General features: G+C 37.2%; 1 protein-coding gene across 4 annotated transcripts in view; it reads right to left on the reverse strand.

Moving 5' to 3' along the window:
- GREB1 (growth regulation by estrogen in breast cancer 1) overlaps positions 1-9,010 on the reverse strand; it is a 59,067-nt gene extending 50,057 nt beyond the window's left edge. For all 4 annotated transcript variants that reach the window (XM_010566664.1, XM_010566663.1, XM_010566662.1 and 1 more), the window contains exons 1-3: positions 8,854-9,010; positions 2,212-2,334; positions 1,282-1,458 (exon numbers count right to left, since the gene is read on the reverse strand). In XM_010566664.1, coding sequence (XP_010564966.1) covers positions 1,282-1,458; positions 2,212-2,334; positions 8,854-9,010 — 457 coding nt within the window. The remainder of the gene's footprint in view (positions 1-1,281; positions 1,459-2,211; positions 2,335-8,853) is intronic.
- Positions 9,011-14,368: the final 5,358 nt, after the last annotated feature.

The following is a 14,368-nucleotide window of genomic DNA, read 5'->3' on the forward strand; positions in this document are numbered from 1 at the left end:
TTAAGCTGTTAATAGTGCTAGCACTGAATGACTTGAGTGGTACAACATTCCTGTCTTTATCTTTAAAATGACAACACGTGGGTGATTTACAACCCTCTTAATTCTTTTACAATCACTGGTCAAATGTACTGTGACCAATCCAACTCTACAAGATCACATGAGGAAAGAAATTACTGTACATAAAATTACATTATGCACCTTCACACTACACTGTCATCCCAAATGCCTTGAAGAGTTGCTCAAACTGAAGTAACAACTGAGTTCACGTCATATCCCTCAGTGTTTGTGAAAAAAACTCTTAAAAGACATGACAAATATTTTCTTTTTGCTATTTAGAGCTCGGACTTGTACACAGATATATGATGCAGCATTTTTTGGTTAACTAAGAAAATAATACGTAAGAACCTGAGAGTGCCTGAATGAAAAAAAGAGTTCTCCCTCTGATTATATAGCACTTTTGCCAATATAAAAACTATTCCATTTTAATAACTTTAATATTCAGTTCATTCATTCACATGATTGCAGATCTTCCCTATTTGGGTTGATATGGATGAGATTAACAGCCATCAGAAAGGCTATAATAAAAATGGATAGAAGGACCTAGTTTTATGTCAGAAGTTAAGACTTTTAAATAGATGAAAAGCAAGAAATTGAAGTATCCTACGAACAGTGCTATTCAAACACACAGTATTACCTGATTACACATATAGGAAAAATTTCAACTTACAATCATTCATATTCATTGATATTGTGATAATAGCAAAAAGTCATAGGTTAGGATCCAGAACGCATGCTTTTTTTCAACCACAGTGGAGAATATTATCCCCATCTCAAACAGATAAATCAAAAAGGTCATACATTTTTGTAGTCCAAACTATCATCAAATTGTTTACGTGTGTATAGTAGCCTGAAAGTTCCACTTGACAGACCTACAGTCTGCCCATGTCAGTATTTGGAAAGCTAAAATAGACAGGAAGCAGTTCATCTAGTCCAGTTCCCAGACGTGCAGTTCCAGCAACTAGGACATAAACTGATTGGACAACTTTAGCCTTGGACTAATGGATAGAAGGTGATGAAGCATTTCTAATGAACTGGCTTACTCTGTATCTTTCCAAAGCAAACATAGCCAGCTCTGAGCTGTTATCTTGTTGTGCATCACCAGTGAGCATTACTGTAGATGTGGAATGGAAATAAGATCAGCTGAACTCACTCTGCAAAAAAAGATTAGCTATTAAGTGTAGCCCACAGAAGAATCCACTTACTGCAATCACAGACACTTACCCAACAGGGCGTTGCGTCCATTGTCATCTGGCAGGAATCTTTTATCCACAGCACACACTAAAAGGTGATCAGGTAAATTTGGTGACTTCGCACCAACAAGTAAAAACCCTGCTGGTACCTCAATGTGTTCATTGGAAATGGAAACCAGTCTCAAATCTTTACCAGCCTGGCAGAAACCTAGAAAAAATCAATTAAATGTATTTTAAGTTGACAAAATTTTTTTGTTTAATACTCACAATAGTCTTCATTACAGGACTTCCTATATTTTTAATGAAAAACAAAGTTGTATCCTCTGACGTCAAGGGCAAACTAAGAGATAATTTTATTTCCTGCCTTTTGGTCAGCCATAAACAGATGCTAGTAGTACAATAAACAAACAAAAATCTGAAAATGTACAGCGAAGTTTTTCTTGATGATGTTTGGCAACCTACATATTTATGGGACTACTTACTAACATCATCATAACTTAGGTCAGACACTCAAAAATGGAGATAATAGTTCTCAATATCTGGTGAATTTCACTGGCTTTTCCTGGGTTTTTGAATAATTTACAGCAACATTGAATGAGGTACAATTTAAATAGAAAAGAGCAACAATAAAGCCGTAAGAATTACCACATTCATTTTAGCAAACACCATGCCTGCAAACTCAACCCTTTAAAGGTCGTGTTGCCTAAGAGAACAGTTCTGTCCTCATGCCCAGCGTTCCAACACAAATGCTTACCTGACACACTGGGCAAAGACCCTGTTAACTGTAAGAGCAGCCAAGAGCAATCCAGCTTTATCTGGCAGGTAATGAACATTGACATTTTTAGGATTTCTATATTGTATAGATTATCTCATTCTGATGAATTATAGGGGAAATGGCCCCAATCCTACCCTTTCCAGTAGGGCAAATGCCTTCTGACAGCATGTTTAGTGCATTTCTCACCATCAGTAGTGCAACATCCTTCTGGGGGAGGCTTCATCTGGTAAGAAACAGGAGGACTACTTGATTCTGAGCCTTCTTCCTCCTCCTCTTCTTCTTCCTCCTCATTATCTGCTCTGCTGCCTGCTACAAATTAGCATAGCGTAAATGACTTAGACAACAGAAAATGCTGGCAACAAAGCAATGAATGAACAGGGTGACCCAGTTACAGAAAGTATTACAGCAGACTGGATCCTCTCCTCTTGACAATGACTTTACTGTTGCCAAATCTTAAGACATTTGTTGTTTCCTTAAAGCTCCAACTTCCAGTCATGCTTACAACAGAATGTCTTTCATCAAAAAAATAAAGCTTTTAGCTCCTCTGCAAAAAAAAGTTCAAAAGCATGACCCAACTGCACCTGAGAAAACAAAAAAAACCTAAAGAACAAATAAAAAGAAGCCTCAATTTATTATTTTTTTAAATCTCATTATTTTTAAGCTAACCTCACGATTTTGAGAGGCCTAACTCCTGGTGTTTGAACTCTTGCTGATCACAACAGTGTAACTGTATTCTTTGTTTATAATATTAACAGCCAATATAAACCCAAAGTCATTACTTCTTAGCACTTTAGAATGTCCTGGCTACAGTCCAAGTACAGATTTTATTAATTAGGTATTCACCATGCCCTTGATGTTGTACAGGAAACTGATAAAACAGTTCCTGCTTGAAACTAGGTTCACCACAGATGATGCCACGATAAGAACACCTAATTCTCAGGCTGTCTGTCTCCTACCAGAATCCGGAGTTCTGAGTAAAGCACTGCCACTCCCTGTACAATGTCAAGGAAAGGCAGATGTCTAGGAAGACGATTCACAGCAGCATATGCATGGACTGTGCTAGTCTAGGAGGCAATATTGAATGAATGCTGGAGAGAAGAATACATGATGTAGGCTTCATTTTTTAGAGGGCTTTAGGTGTTTCTTCTTCAGATTCTCTGCTGTAAACCACTATTCTGGTGTGCCGGCTACCTAAATCAGCATTTTTACCTGATAGCTTGCTTCTTAAGAGAATTCACCTGCATATTATTGGTGTATGTTTCAGCCTTTCAACTAGAGACTGCTTCTTCCCTTCTCTCCACCCATAGGACAGTAAGTTTTTCATGCATAATACAACAGCTTCAGCAAAACATACTGAGCAATGACTCCACCCCCTCTTATGGCTCAGACACACTCATGGCAAATGAGACAAAGCTGGCAAGCAGAGGAGCACAGCTGAATGGTAAATGGGGAGAACACTTCTACAGACAGGACTAAGGAAAATTTCAGACCAGATCCAGCCTTACATACAACCGAGATAGGGCACAAGTAGTAAGTGAACACAGTAGGGCTTATGTCTTAGGCTTCTAGCTTCTTGGCTTCTGTAGGGACATGCCTGCAGCAAACACAAAGAGCTTTCACTGGCAAAACTGGGTGGTGAAGGGCTGCAGGTACTTGAGGATCAGCAAGAGCTGAATAACTGTTTGGACTTGGGCAAGTAAAATAGCAGTTAGGCTCCTACATTATTCTGTTGATCCAGGTTTTAGTCTTGAAACAGAGAAACAATGAAGCACACTGCAGTCATCCTCCAAAGCTCAGCGTCAACTGGACATACTCTTTTTGCTTCAGTTGACTTTGGATCAGGCTCTCAGAATCCCATAGGATACTCATCAAGCAATTTTTTTTTCCTATGACCCTCCTCAGCATATCTTTTTATTTTATTGACAAATGATTGTAGAATCAGCTAAACAAATACTACAGGATAAATGAGAATTAGGGAGGAAGCTGAAGAAAGTAAATCTGGAGTTTGAAGACTTGTCTCTGAAGGTTATTAAGACTTACACCCCAATCTAGAAGATTATTTGAAGGGTATGTTTACTTTTACATATGTAAACATCAAGCTTCTGTCCTGGTGCACACAGATAAGGACAGAACATTAAACGTGACTGTTTTAAGGGCGTAGCCTGAAGACAAAAATGCTGAAAGTGAACAAAGGGAAAAGTGAAGCTCTCTGTCTTTACTGTTTAAGTCAGGGGTAAGTTATGTGTTATGACTTAACCTTGACTAACATCCAAATGCAATGCAAAAGGGGTGAGTCTGGCTCTTCTCTCCCTCCCCACACTCCCAGCCATGAAGTTCCTTCCTTCCTCTTTGTGCCAGCTCTGACACTGGAGCCTGCACTGAGCCATCCCAGCTTGCTAACCCAGCAGAAAATTAACTAAGCAAACAACAGTGACCATTTTTTTTACTGGGTTTATTTATTAAATTAGCTCAGTGGAAGTTCCAAAAGATGCCGAAATTGATGAAAAGGGAGAAAATGGGAACATACGGATAGAAGTGGGGGGAGCAGGATGTGGGATTTTCCCCTTTGGGCAGTGGTAAACTTAGGTTTGTTCAGCCATAACAGGTAATTTCACATCAAAACAAAAAAGATAGGGACAAGGACTGGAAGTGGAGACTAAGAAATAGGAGAGTTACAGTACTTTCAGTTCAAAAATTAAGAGTACAAGAGGAAATATGTACCTATAATACACAAGAATGAGCTGCTGTCACCTGTAAAGGGCATCATTAGGGTTTCTGCTGCTTGTTTTAAAAAATCTACAGTTTCTGCTTCCATTTTACTTTTAAAGCAGGGCCCCTTCAAAGAACTCTATGTTTGCATGTGCCTCTGTTCCACATCTTTTCTTGAACAATCCCAAAGAACACACAATCAAGCACTCAGAACCAGAGACAAGATGATGGCAAAAGTGGACTCACAGTGCTTACGTTGTACGTTACAGAATGAGGCAGTCAGCTGATATAACTTGATATAGCTCCATTAAACCAACAGACATACCATGAAGATTTTGTCAATATTTCATTGAATTTAAATTTATTCGTGGATACCATAAACACCATTGTTTGCTTTAAGGAGTTGTTCTCACAAAGGATTTATTAGACATCTATGTTATATAGTTGTGATTAAGACATTTCACATGGAAAATTCTTCTCTCCTTAAGGTATAATTTAAACATAAGTTAAGTTCTGCAAATATTTTACTATACATATAACTTTTTCTCAGTGGGACTATTCATAGGGCTGATATTATCCACAAACTGATTGCAGCATCAGGGCTTAAATCAATAGCCACAAAATACATTGTATCCACGAACAGCCAGCCTCCCTTAAATACAGATCAAGGAAGGAACCAGTTAACCACAGACACCAGTTAGCTGCAGAGATCACTTCAGAACATGGTGCTGCTATCAGAGCTAAATACAGCACCACTCCCTGAACAACCTCACTGCAGCGGAGCCAACTGCCACGCTGCTGCTCTGCATTCCTTTGCCACGTCACTTCCCATCCTTTTCCCACCGAAGTCCCACTGATATCAGTGGTGCAGGACTTGGATGCTAACAGAAAAATAATGCTTGTCATCAACTTTTGAAATCAGCTTCACACCTCTTTGGCACAAACACAATACACAGGTGTAAAAGATGGCACCCAAATGCATCTAAGAGCACAAGAGAAAAATGGAAGAAATATATTTTGTATTTGAGAAATAAGATGTGATTAGAGAATCAAAACTGTGAATGTGACTGTGATTCAAATGGGATTTTGATTTCAGAAGTGAAGAATTAGATTAAAGAGCCTCACTGATTTGCACATACTGACTTTTAGTAACTGGCAATCCAGTCCAGAAGTTTAATTTGCAGATTGTATGGTAATAACTAGGCAAACAGAGATATGCAAGAAATCTAAACCTGTTAGAGCCAAATAACCCTGCCTTCTATTGTAAAGAGTTTTTAATGCACATTCCTAGAAAGTTCCTGAACATTCAGGCCATTTATTGGCATTTGCAGATATGTTCTACAATTACAAAGACTGAGAAAACTAAGAAGACTTTAGAAAACCCTCATTAGAAATGTACAACCAGTGAGACCACAGCAAACTGCAGGCTTTTTTGATAAATGAAAAATCTAGCAAGAGGTTTGTTTAAATAATGATAATGGGTTTGGACTATTTTAAGCACTACATGAATTTGCCAGGTCTGGAGAAGAGAGGAAACACATCAATAATAAAAAGGCAGAAAAAAACCCAGAAGGAAAAAACATACTATTATTGGAGCCAAGGAGATCTGACATTATGTCTAAACCAACTTAGATGAACAAGGTACTTTTAATTTACATAGCTGCAAATAATTTTGTATGCAAATGTAATTGCATAAATGACCATAAAGGCATATGTTTATAATGGGTATGTTTTTTCAAATCTAGAATGTGTAACTGGAAAACCATACTCAGTGGAAAATACATGTTTGCAAATTCATTGCAAAAAATGTAATATCTAGGCCAGAAGGGATCAACATGTTCATTTAATTTGTCTCCAGGCACACTACAGTCTCCTTTGCACAAATAAATTATTTTTAGGCATAAATTATCATGACAGGTATGTAATGATATTAGGCTAGTCTCAGTGGCTAGGTACTATTTTCTGGTTCAGATGGTCATTTATGTATCAAAAGGAGACAGAAAAATGTTTTTTGAACAAAAAAATATAAACTTAAAAATAATGACAAGTTACAACAGGTGATTGATAAAGCTTAAAAAAAACATTTCCAATTGTTTTTTTCTTAAACTGACTATATACTCAACTGTCAGGCTCTCTAGCAATTTTGTTATTGTAACATTATCAGAAACAAAAATCCATAATATCAGTCTTATTTACCGGTGGCTGGTTTTGTTGCCAAATGCTGCTTTGCACACCTATAACATATTATCAGTCCTCAAAATGGAAAGCCAAAACACTTGGGTTCCATTGACCCACTGCACTACCTTGTCTAAATTATTTATATCATGTCTGCTTCACCACAGGAGAACACTTGCTGTATTGAGGACCAACAAGCAGCTATGACCAAGGACAGTCCGAATATATCACCATATCAGAATGCCATGGTCAAGGAAAAATAACAATGAGAAGGGAGGACAGGGACTTATACAAGACCTCAAGGATGGCTCTCTGCTTCAGATGCCTCATGGCCTTCAGAGGACAGCGATTCATGTAGCTAGAAGTGGAAATTTTAATTTATGATGAGGCTCTAGTACATGATGCCAGCTTGCAGACATCTCCCACCTGAGAAACAACCTAGGAAAAACTCTATTACAGGTCCCTTCAGAGTTCCCCTTGTCTGCAACTTTCAGGAGAAGAATGTTCTCTGCCAGGCTGTTGTGAGACTTTTAATTAATTACAGTTCAATTCTGTTTCCATTAACTGCAAAGAAAACAGAATCAGGCCCTCCAGGTTTGGAAAGTTCTTTGAAAGCCTTGAAAGAAAGAAGTTACAGAAGTGTGAAATCACACTTTTGTTCCTGAACAATGCATCTGCTCCTGTAGCATCTTTCCCAATTGATGTCATAATCCATTTTGTGACATCACAGTTGGTTGCCATGGAAAAGTTTATGCAATCCTCATAGAAGGATTTGATAGAAGGATTACTTGTGCAGGGAATAAGCAGCATATATGTTTAAACAATGAATGTATATTCATTATTATGTCCTATATTGGGAGAAAAAAAAAGAAGAAATGACTAATGATGTGTGAGCTGTGAGCAGATTTACTTTTTCAAGAAATGTTTTCTCAGCGGTTACCATGAGGTACTAGTAAAGAATTTAATCTGTGCAAAATACTTTTATCTACTACTACCTCTTGGGCTGTGTTTGGGGTTTTTTTCTGTTACTGTGGATTGTTAACCTGTATGCATTTTTCATTACACATATATCTAAGCCATCTTTAGCAAAGTATGACAGGGGAAATAAGAAATTAAACACCACCCTGGTGACAGAAATGGCTAAATAATGAAATTATTAAACATAACTTTGCACCAACATGCTGGTGTTCTGCACACACCAGTACACTCACTGAAAGCCATGAGACTACTACCATAACAGCACACCAAAACACCAAACTGTATCATGAGTTTGCTTATCAGTTCATTTAAACTATACTACTTCCAAGAAAAAAAAGAAAAGACTGAGCAAATGAAGCTCAGAAAGCAGGCTTCTCTAAACAAACACAAAAATTCAGTGAGAAATCCCATGTGTCAAATACCGACTTGTGCAGGGTTTATGAGAGAACATTTCTTAAATTTTTACCTTTGCAATCAAAGAATAACTAAAAATATTATGCCCAAAGTAATTATAAAACTTCTTAAAAGCTAAAAATATTTCTGCTGTATTTATTCACAATGAAAATCAGTCTAGCATATATCTTTTATAAATCTATCATGTGTTTGCCATCATTTACTGTATAGCTTTCAGTAGTGTATGATAAATTACAGATTTATGTTTCAAACCTCCAAACATTCCTCCACACATTTAATGGAACAATTCCTAGTACTTCAATTTATGTATACTGATAAATCTGAGCAAGCAAGTGGCTTAATTTTGTCAAAATAAAAGACAATGCAGTGTGTATTTTTAATCCAATTCTAATACATATTTATATTTGTAGATCATAAAAAATTCAAAGAAAAACTCTAAATACTTTTGTTTTCCTGTTTTGTTTTTCTGATTTGAAATGTGTGTGCTGAGACTTGGGAGAGCAAACAGCAGAATTGTCTTTGAGTAGAAATAGAAATTCCACTATTTCCTACCTTCCAGTGATGACAGTTGCTGTTCAGCTTCCAAATACAACTGAGAAAAGATTGGTCTGGGAACCAAGTTGTTTGAGCGGAGAGAGGCCTCAATAGAATTATGCAACACTTCTTCAAACCGTGTTGTCTTGAGCTGACCAGCGTAAGAATTTCCCATCTTCTCAAAAAAAGGACAAGAAGAAAAAAAAAATAAATTCAATTTTAGCACTCAGAACTTGATCACTGCATGTGGATGTCAGACTACAACATTTCTCATGAAAGCGAGAAGCTTCATTGTCCACAAAGAAAGGCAAAGGAAAAGAACATTGACTGCAGCAGTCACTGAGCAGATCCTGCTGGTAAATTACAGGAAGTTATCTAAAAGTAACAGCTTTCTGTAATTCAGCAGAAAGGCAGCAAGCTTTGACACCTTCTTGAAGATGTCGCTAGAAATGTGATTCAACTAATTGCTTGGTTTATATAGCACATGAGGAGATGCATTTTCAATAGTCAGCAATCTCATCTGTTAAACAGCTTTTCTGTTTTACATGATCAAAACAGAATAAATGTTAAAGGATCTGGGGAATAGCACAGTTTTGTGTGTCTACCTTTACACAGCCCATCATTGCTGAAAACTCATGGCTAAAGCAGTTCAATGTATCTTTTAGAGGTGCTGTCTCATAAATAATGTAGCAATGCTGTAAATCAGATATTGTGAAATATAATGGCTTGTCCTTCTCATAAAAATACCTTAAGCAGTATTTTTCCCTGTAAACATGCTTTTTTTTTCTTTTTAGAATGTGACATTATTGATTACCTATTTGAGTTTGCATTTAATTATTAGGACTTTATTGTTAGTGAAACTCCATAATTTACTCATTCTCTCACTGAGGAGTCAGTCTATTCCAGCTGAATATCCCACATACTTAACTGCCGCCTGCTTTCCACAGCAAATACAATGAACTGGTATAACCAAAAGCCATGTCAGCTTTCTTTTCCTATTACAAAGTAGCTCTTGCCCTGGGCCCCATGTCCTTTCCCTCCTCAAGTAACTGTGAATAGAAAGCATGAAATGCTTCCTGTTTGTGGCAGTAATTCCTAAACACTGAACAGCCCCTCCTCAGCACTGGCTACTGCTTGGGAAATCAGCCTGTTGGGAAGCATCCTGTAGGAATTAGTCAAGCAAAAGAAAAAGTACTGTGAAACCACATACTACTCTTGATAGAAAAAGTGGTTTAAAAGGAACAACATACAAAGTTGATGATTTGGATATCTTTTTATGACTTCGTAAAGCATATTTTACATATATAATCATATTTTTGCATACTTGTTTGTATCATGTTAATACTATATATAGTATAGTTAATACTATATTATATTACATATTGATATATATATAGTATTAATAGAAGGACAATAAGAATTATAAAACAATGCAGGCAGCATTTAAGAACATGATCTAGATTAAAAGCAGGCACTACTGACAAAATATTTGTATATATACACAAAATCAAACAGAAAAGTTGCAGTGAATTGTACTGATGTATCCATTTGGTGAAGGGTAAATGGGAAGCTGCAAAACCTGTTAGTGATGTTCAGTGCTAATATGGAAGTGAGGATGCATCTTCTCTTTCAACGCAAAAAGCAGATTACAGTTCCCTTTCCACATTGAAAGGATCCCTTTGGCTCCTTTGTATTAAGTACTGCTTCACCTACACCAAACACAGCTGAAGACAATGAGGACAGCCTGACATCAGTATTGTCTTTAAAAAGCTTTATCAGAAGTGTATGCAGGAAACCCAAGGTCAAGCTCTGAAATGAATTATACTAAATGCTGTTTCTACACAAAAGCACTAGAAGATGTTTAGTTGTAATTCTAATCCATCTTTCAACAATTATATGACTGTCAGGTATCTTGACAATTATTTGTCTTTGTTACATTGATGTTTTATGTTTAATATAACAAGGACAAATAATTATCAACATACCTGACAGGTACGTATTCAATTATTTGTTCTTTTAAATTCTTTCCCATATTATGAACTCATATTTTGTCTCACTAGGTGGGAGGCATCTGCGGGCTCAGGGACCGATCTCTACATTTTCAGGGGCAGGTACAATATGGTTCTACATCACTGTTCATCACAATCTTGAAAGTCTGGACTAAAGAGAAATAAAACTGCGTGAACATGCTCTCAACATGTTAACATTCAAAGTTACACCTTCAGGAACAGAAACAGAATTCAACTATCATCCATTGCACACACTTTCTTACATAGACTGCTTTATTTAAATACGGACCCAAACCATGAAAAATTCATATAACATCCAAAAGACTTTTTGCACTTAAAAAAATCACTGATACAGCACAAAAAGAATATCCAAAAGTTTGACTGCAGTAGCAGAGGCTTGTCTTACAAAGGGCTGATTTCTACCTGTTCTCAAAATGACCACGCAAAGCAAACTGGTCTACCTGATTTTCAAACTCATTTATTTCTTGAAAAGCTTCATTAAAGCACGTGAAAAATAGGAAGTTTTAAAATTCATCCAGAGTAAGGCAACACATTCTGAGACAACTCAAAAGCATTATCAGATGAGTAGGCACGCAGATTGCTCTATGCAATGAAGGCTTACTTTCTCTACTGATCACTATCTGAATCTGATTGTGATGAATGAGAAAACACTAATATTTCTGTTTAGAAACTCTATTCCACAGACACAGTCAGCTACTCTTCTGTAGAGTTTATTAGGAACAGAAATAGATATACCATTTACAGGGATTTAACATACTTGCTCAGGATTTATAGAGCCCACTAGTGGACAAAACAGAAACCCTGTATTTAACCCTGAGGATGGCAGAAACCAGCATCTTATCGGTGTGATGTTACTGATAAGGAATCCGTTAAGATTAAGTTATTTGTGTAAGGGGCAGGTCCTGGAATCCTTTACAACATAAGCATGTTTGTTTATCCATTGGGGTGTTAATTTAATTATGTGAATGGGATTGCAAAATGAAAAAAAAAATGCTTTCTGGATTTGTACACCTGGTAAGCTCTTGTGTACCTCTGGGATCTTACAATCACAGTGCCAAACACAATCATAAATCCAGGAACACACTTTGGAAGATGTGATAAGTATTTTACAGCCATTTTCATATCAAACACACACCACTGGAACCAGAAAAAGGGCATTGCAGGAGCCTTTTTGCCAGCATCAGCCTTTGTCATTCAGAGTCCCAGTGACTCTCTCAGTTGTAGGAGAAATTACTTCTATGAAGCAAGAAAGTGAGAAGCTGTTTCTCACTAACTCTACGATGGTTGCCACCCCCTCTTTTCTTTAAAGCTGCTCAGACTTTGGTACCCAAATTGTAAATTGCTGACTCTGTGGCACCAGGAAGCAAAGGCTTTGAGTCCTATTTTCCTGCTTCAATGAATTCAGCATTCCCAGCCCAGATTTATGTCTCTCTTGGATACAAGTGGGAGGCACAGGCTAAACTTTCAAATGCTTGTGAAATTCCAAGCCATGAACATAGACAGTGACCAGATCTATTAAAAAAACCCACCACACTGACACAGAAGGATAGCCCTCGACCCCAGCTACTGATAAATCAAAGGGCACCTCCCTATCACACCGTCAGTTTCCATGGAGAGCATGCAGAGAAAAACACTTGCCAATACAAAGGGGAGAGAAAAGGGAAAGACCTAGACCTAGAAGAGCTGCTTAAAACCATGATAAGAAGAAGAAAACCACTCTGAGGAAATTGGGAACCTTAGAAACAATTGCGGAAACAAATGAAGCAGGTCAGGCCAATGTCTTAGAAGCTCACGGATAATGCTGCCAAAGAGAGATGCCAAGTCCAGGCATCTGAAAATGAGAGTGGAAGTGTGTTAGTCACCAAAGAAAACAGCCCTCAAATTCCAAACAAGGAATTGTTTGGATTCCTGTGGTAAACAGGGGCTAGGAAAAACAAGGATCTTAAGGGTTAATGTCTGTCACATACAGAGTCAAGTTCAACTGCATTTGAACTAGTCAGGTTTTGAAGAAAACCTGCACTATTCTGCTATGACCCTGTACTCCAGCTGCTGTGATTTAGAAAAGGAGTTCCCTCTCAGCCACGAGGGCAGAACCTACCACAAAAGCCATGGCAGTGACTGGTCATGATAACACAGAGCAATTGCCAGCAGCAGGAGGACGTGCAGTTCCATAACCTAGATCTTGAAGAGAGATCTTCTGCACAGGGGAGCAAAGACAGTAACACAGTAGTGACTTTTTAGTTGCAGTTTTCTGTGATAAAGATCAGTGAGGAGTATTAAGATTTTGTGAAGACTGAAGATCTAGCACAGCAATTCTGGACAAAATTTATCCTATACCTAGGACAGACTGGGTATCCTAAGGAAAGCTATGGACTTTAGAGCATGGAAATTAATCCAGGGCTTTTGACAACTCCCATTGAAATAGACTGATAAAGAAAGACTGCCTTCAGCAGAAACTGAATAAAGTAAAGAATATATGTGGGCTGTGTTAAGAAGGCTTGAAAAAATAGTCAAGTCATCTAAGTGGGAACTTAGGAAGATCGGTTAATTACTAACAAATTCAATTTTAGATACAACTCACAAATTATTACAGGAGGAAAAATTTTGTATTAAGCTGCAAATTTTTTGCATTCTAAAATATAACTGACGTTACTACTTTAATATATTAAACCTTCCAGCAAAACAGTACAGCAATGGACACATTTTCCCAGTTTAAGCAGACAGCTTTCATACTTTTGAAATGGCCTAACAGAGAAATTGCTATTGTATCATTTCTAAGAGGAGAATGGTAAGATGTTTCCAAGTTCACTGCTATTCTAAAATAATTTGTTATCACTACGGCAAGAGGCAGTTCATCACTTGTATAAAATGAGGGGGTTTGTTTGAATAAACTATGGATTTAGGTATCTATCCAAAAGACTACTAAAATTTGCCTGGGAGTAGAAAGCATTCTTTACTGCAGATTAACAATTTGTTCACAGATCAGTACCGGAAAAGTTGTTAGTGTGATCGATCCTTTTGCTCTTTGAACATGAGTTAGATTCATCCAGTAACATCCAAAATCCATCAATATTTCTAAAGTTCAGTAAAGTCTCTAATAATTCTTGAAAACCTGTACTAAAAACAACAATCTGCTTAAGAAGAAAGAAATCCCAGAGCAGGGACTTGCATGTAAATGTAACGATAAGAAGAAAAGTACATTTGTAGACAGCATGAAACTGATTCTCTTCAATGGTAGTGATACATACTATAAGATCTTCCTCACAGATTCAGTTCAGCCACAAGACAGCGTAATCATGTTTTACTCTTTTATTTCCATGAAGCTATCTGTAATTATAGACAGTGCTTTCTTTAGCTTTGGATTTGGAAGAATAATTTATTTTTAATCTTCTATATTAATATTTGTCTTGTGTAAAAGTGATAGTGTGGTAAATCTATTCGCACAGGTTATATACAATTCTTGAATCAGGAGATCTAAAAGAGACTCTTACCGATATTCACCT

This window comes from Haliaeetus leucocephalus, unplaced genomic scaffold (assembly GCF_000737465.1).
Source record: "Haliaeetus leucocephalus isolate CR32 unplaced genomic scaffold, Haliaeetus_leucocephalus-4.0 Scaffold217, whole genome shotgun sequence".
Classification (NCBI taxonomy): domain Eukaryota; kingdom Metazoa; phylum Chordata; class Aves; order Accipitriformes; family Accipitridae; genus Haliaeetus; species Haliaeetus leucocephalus.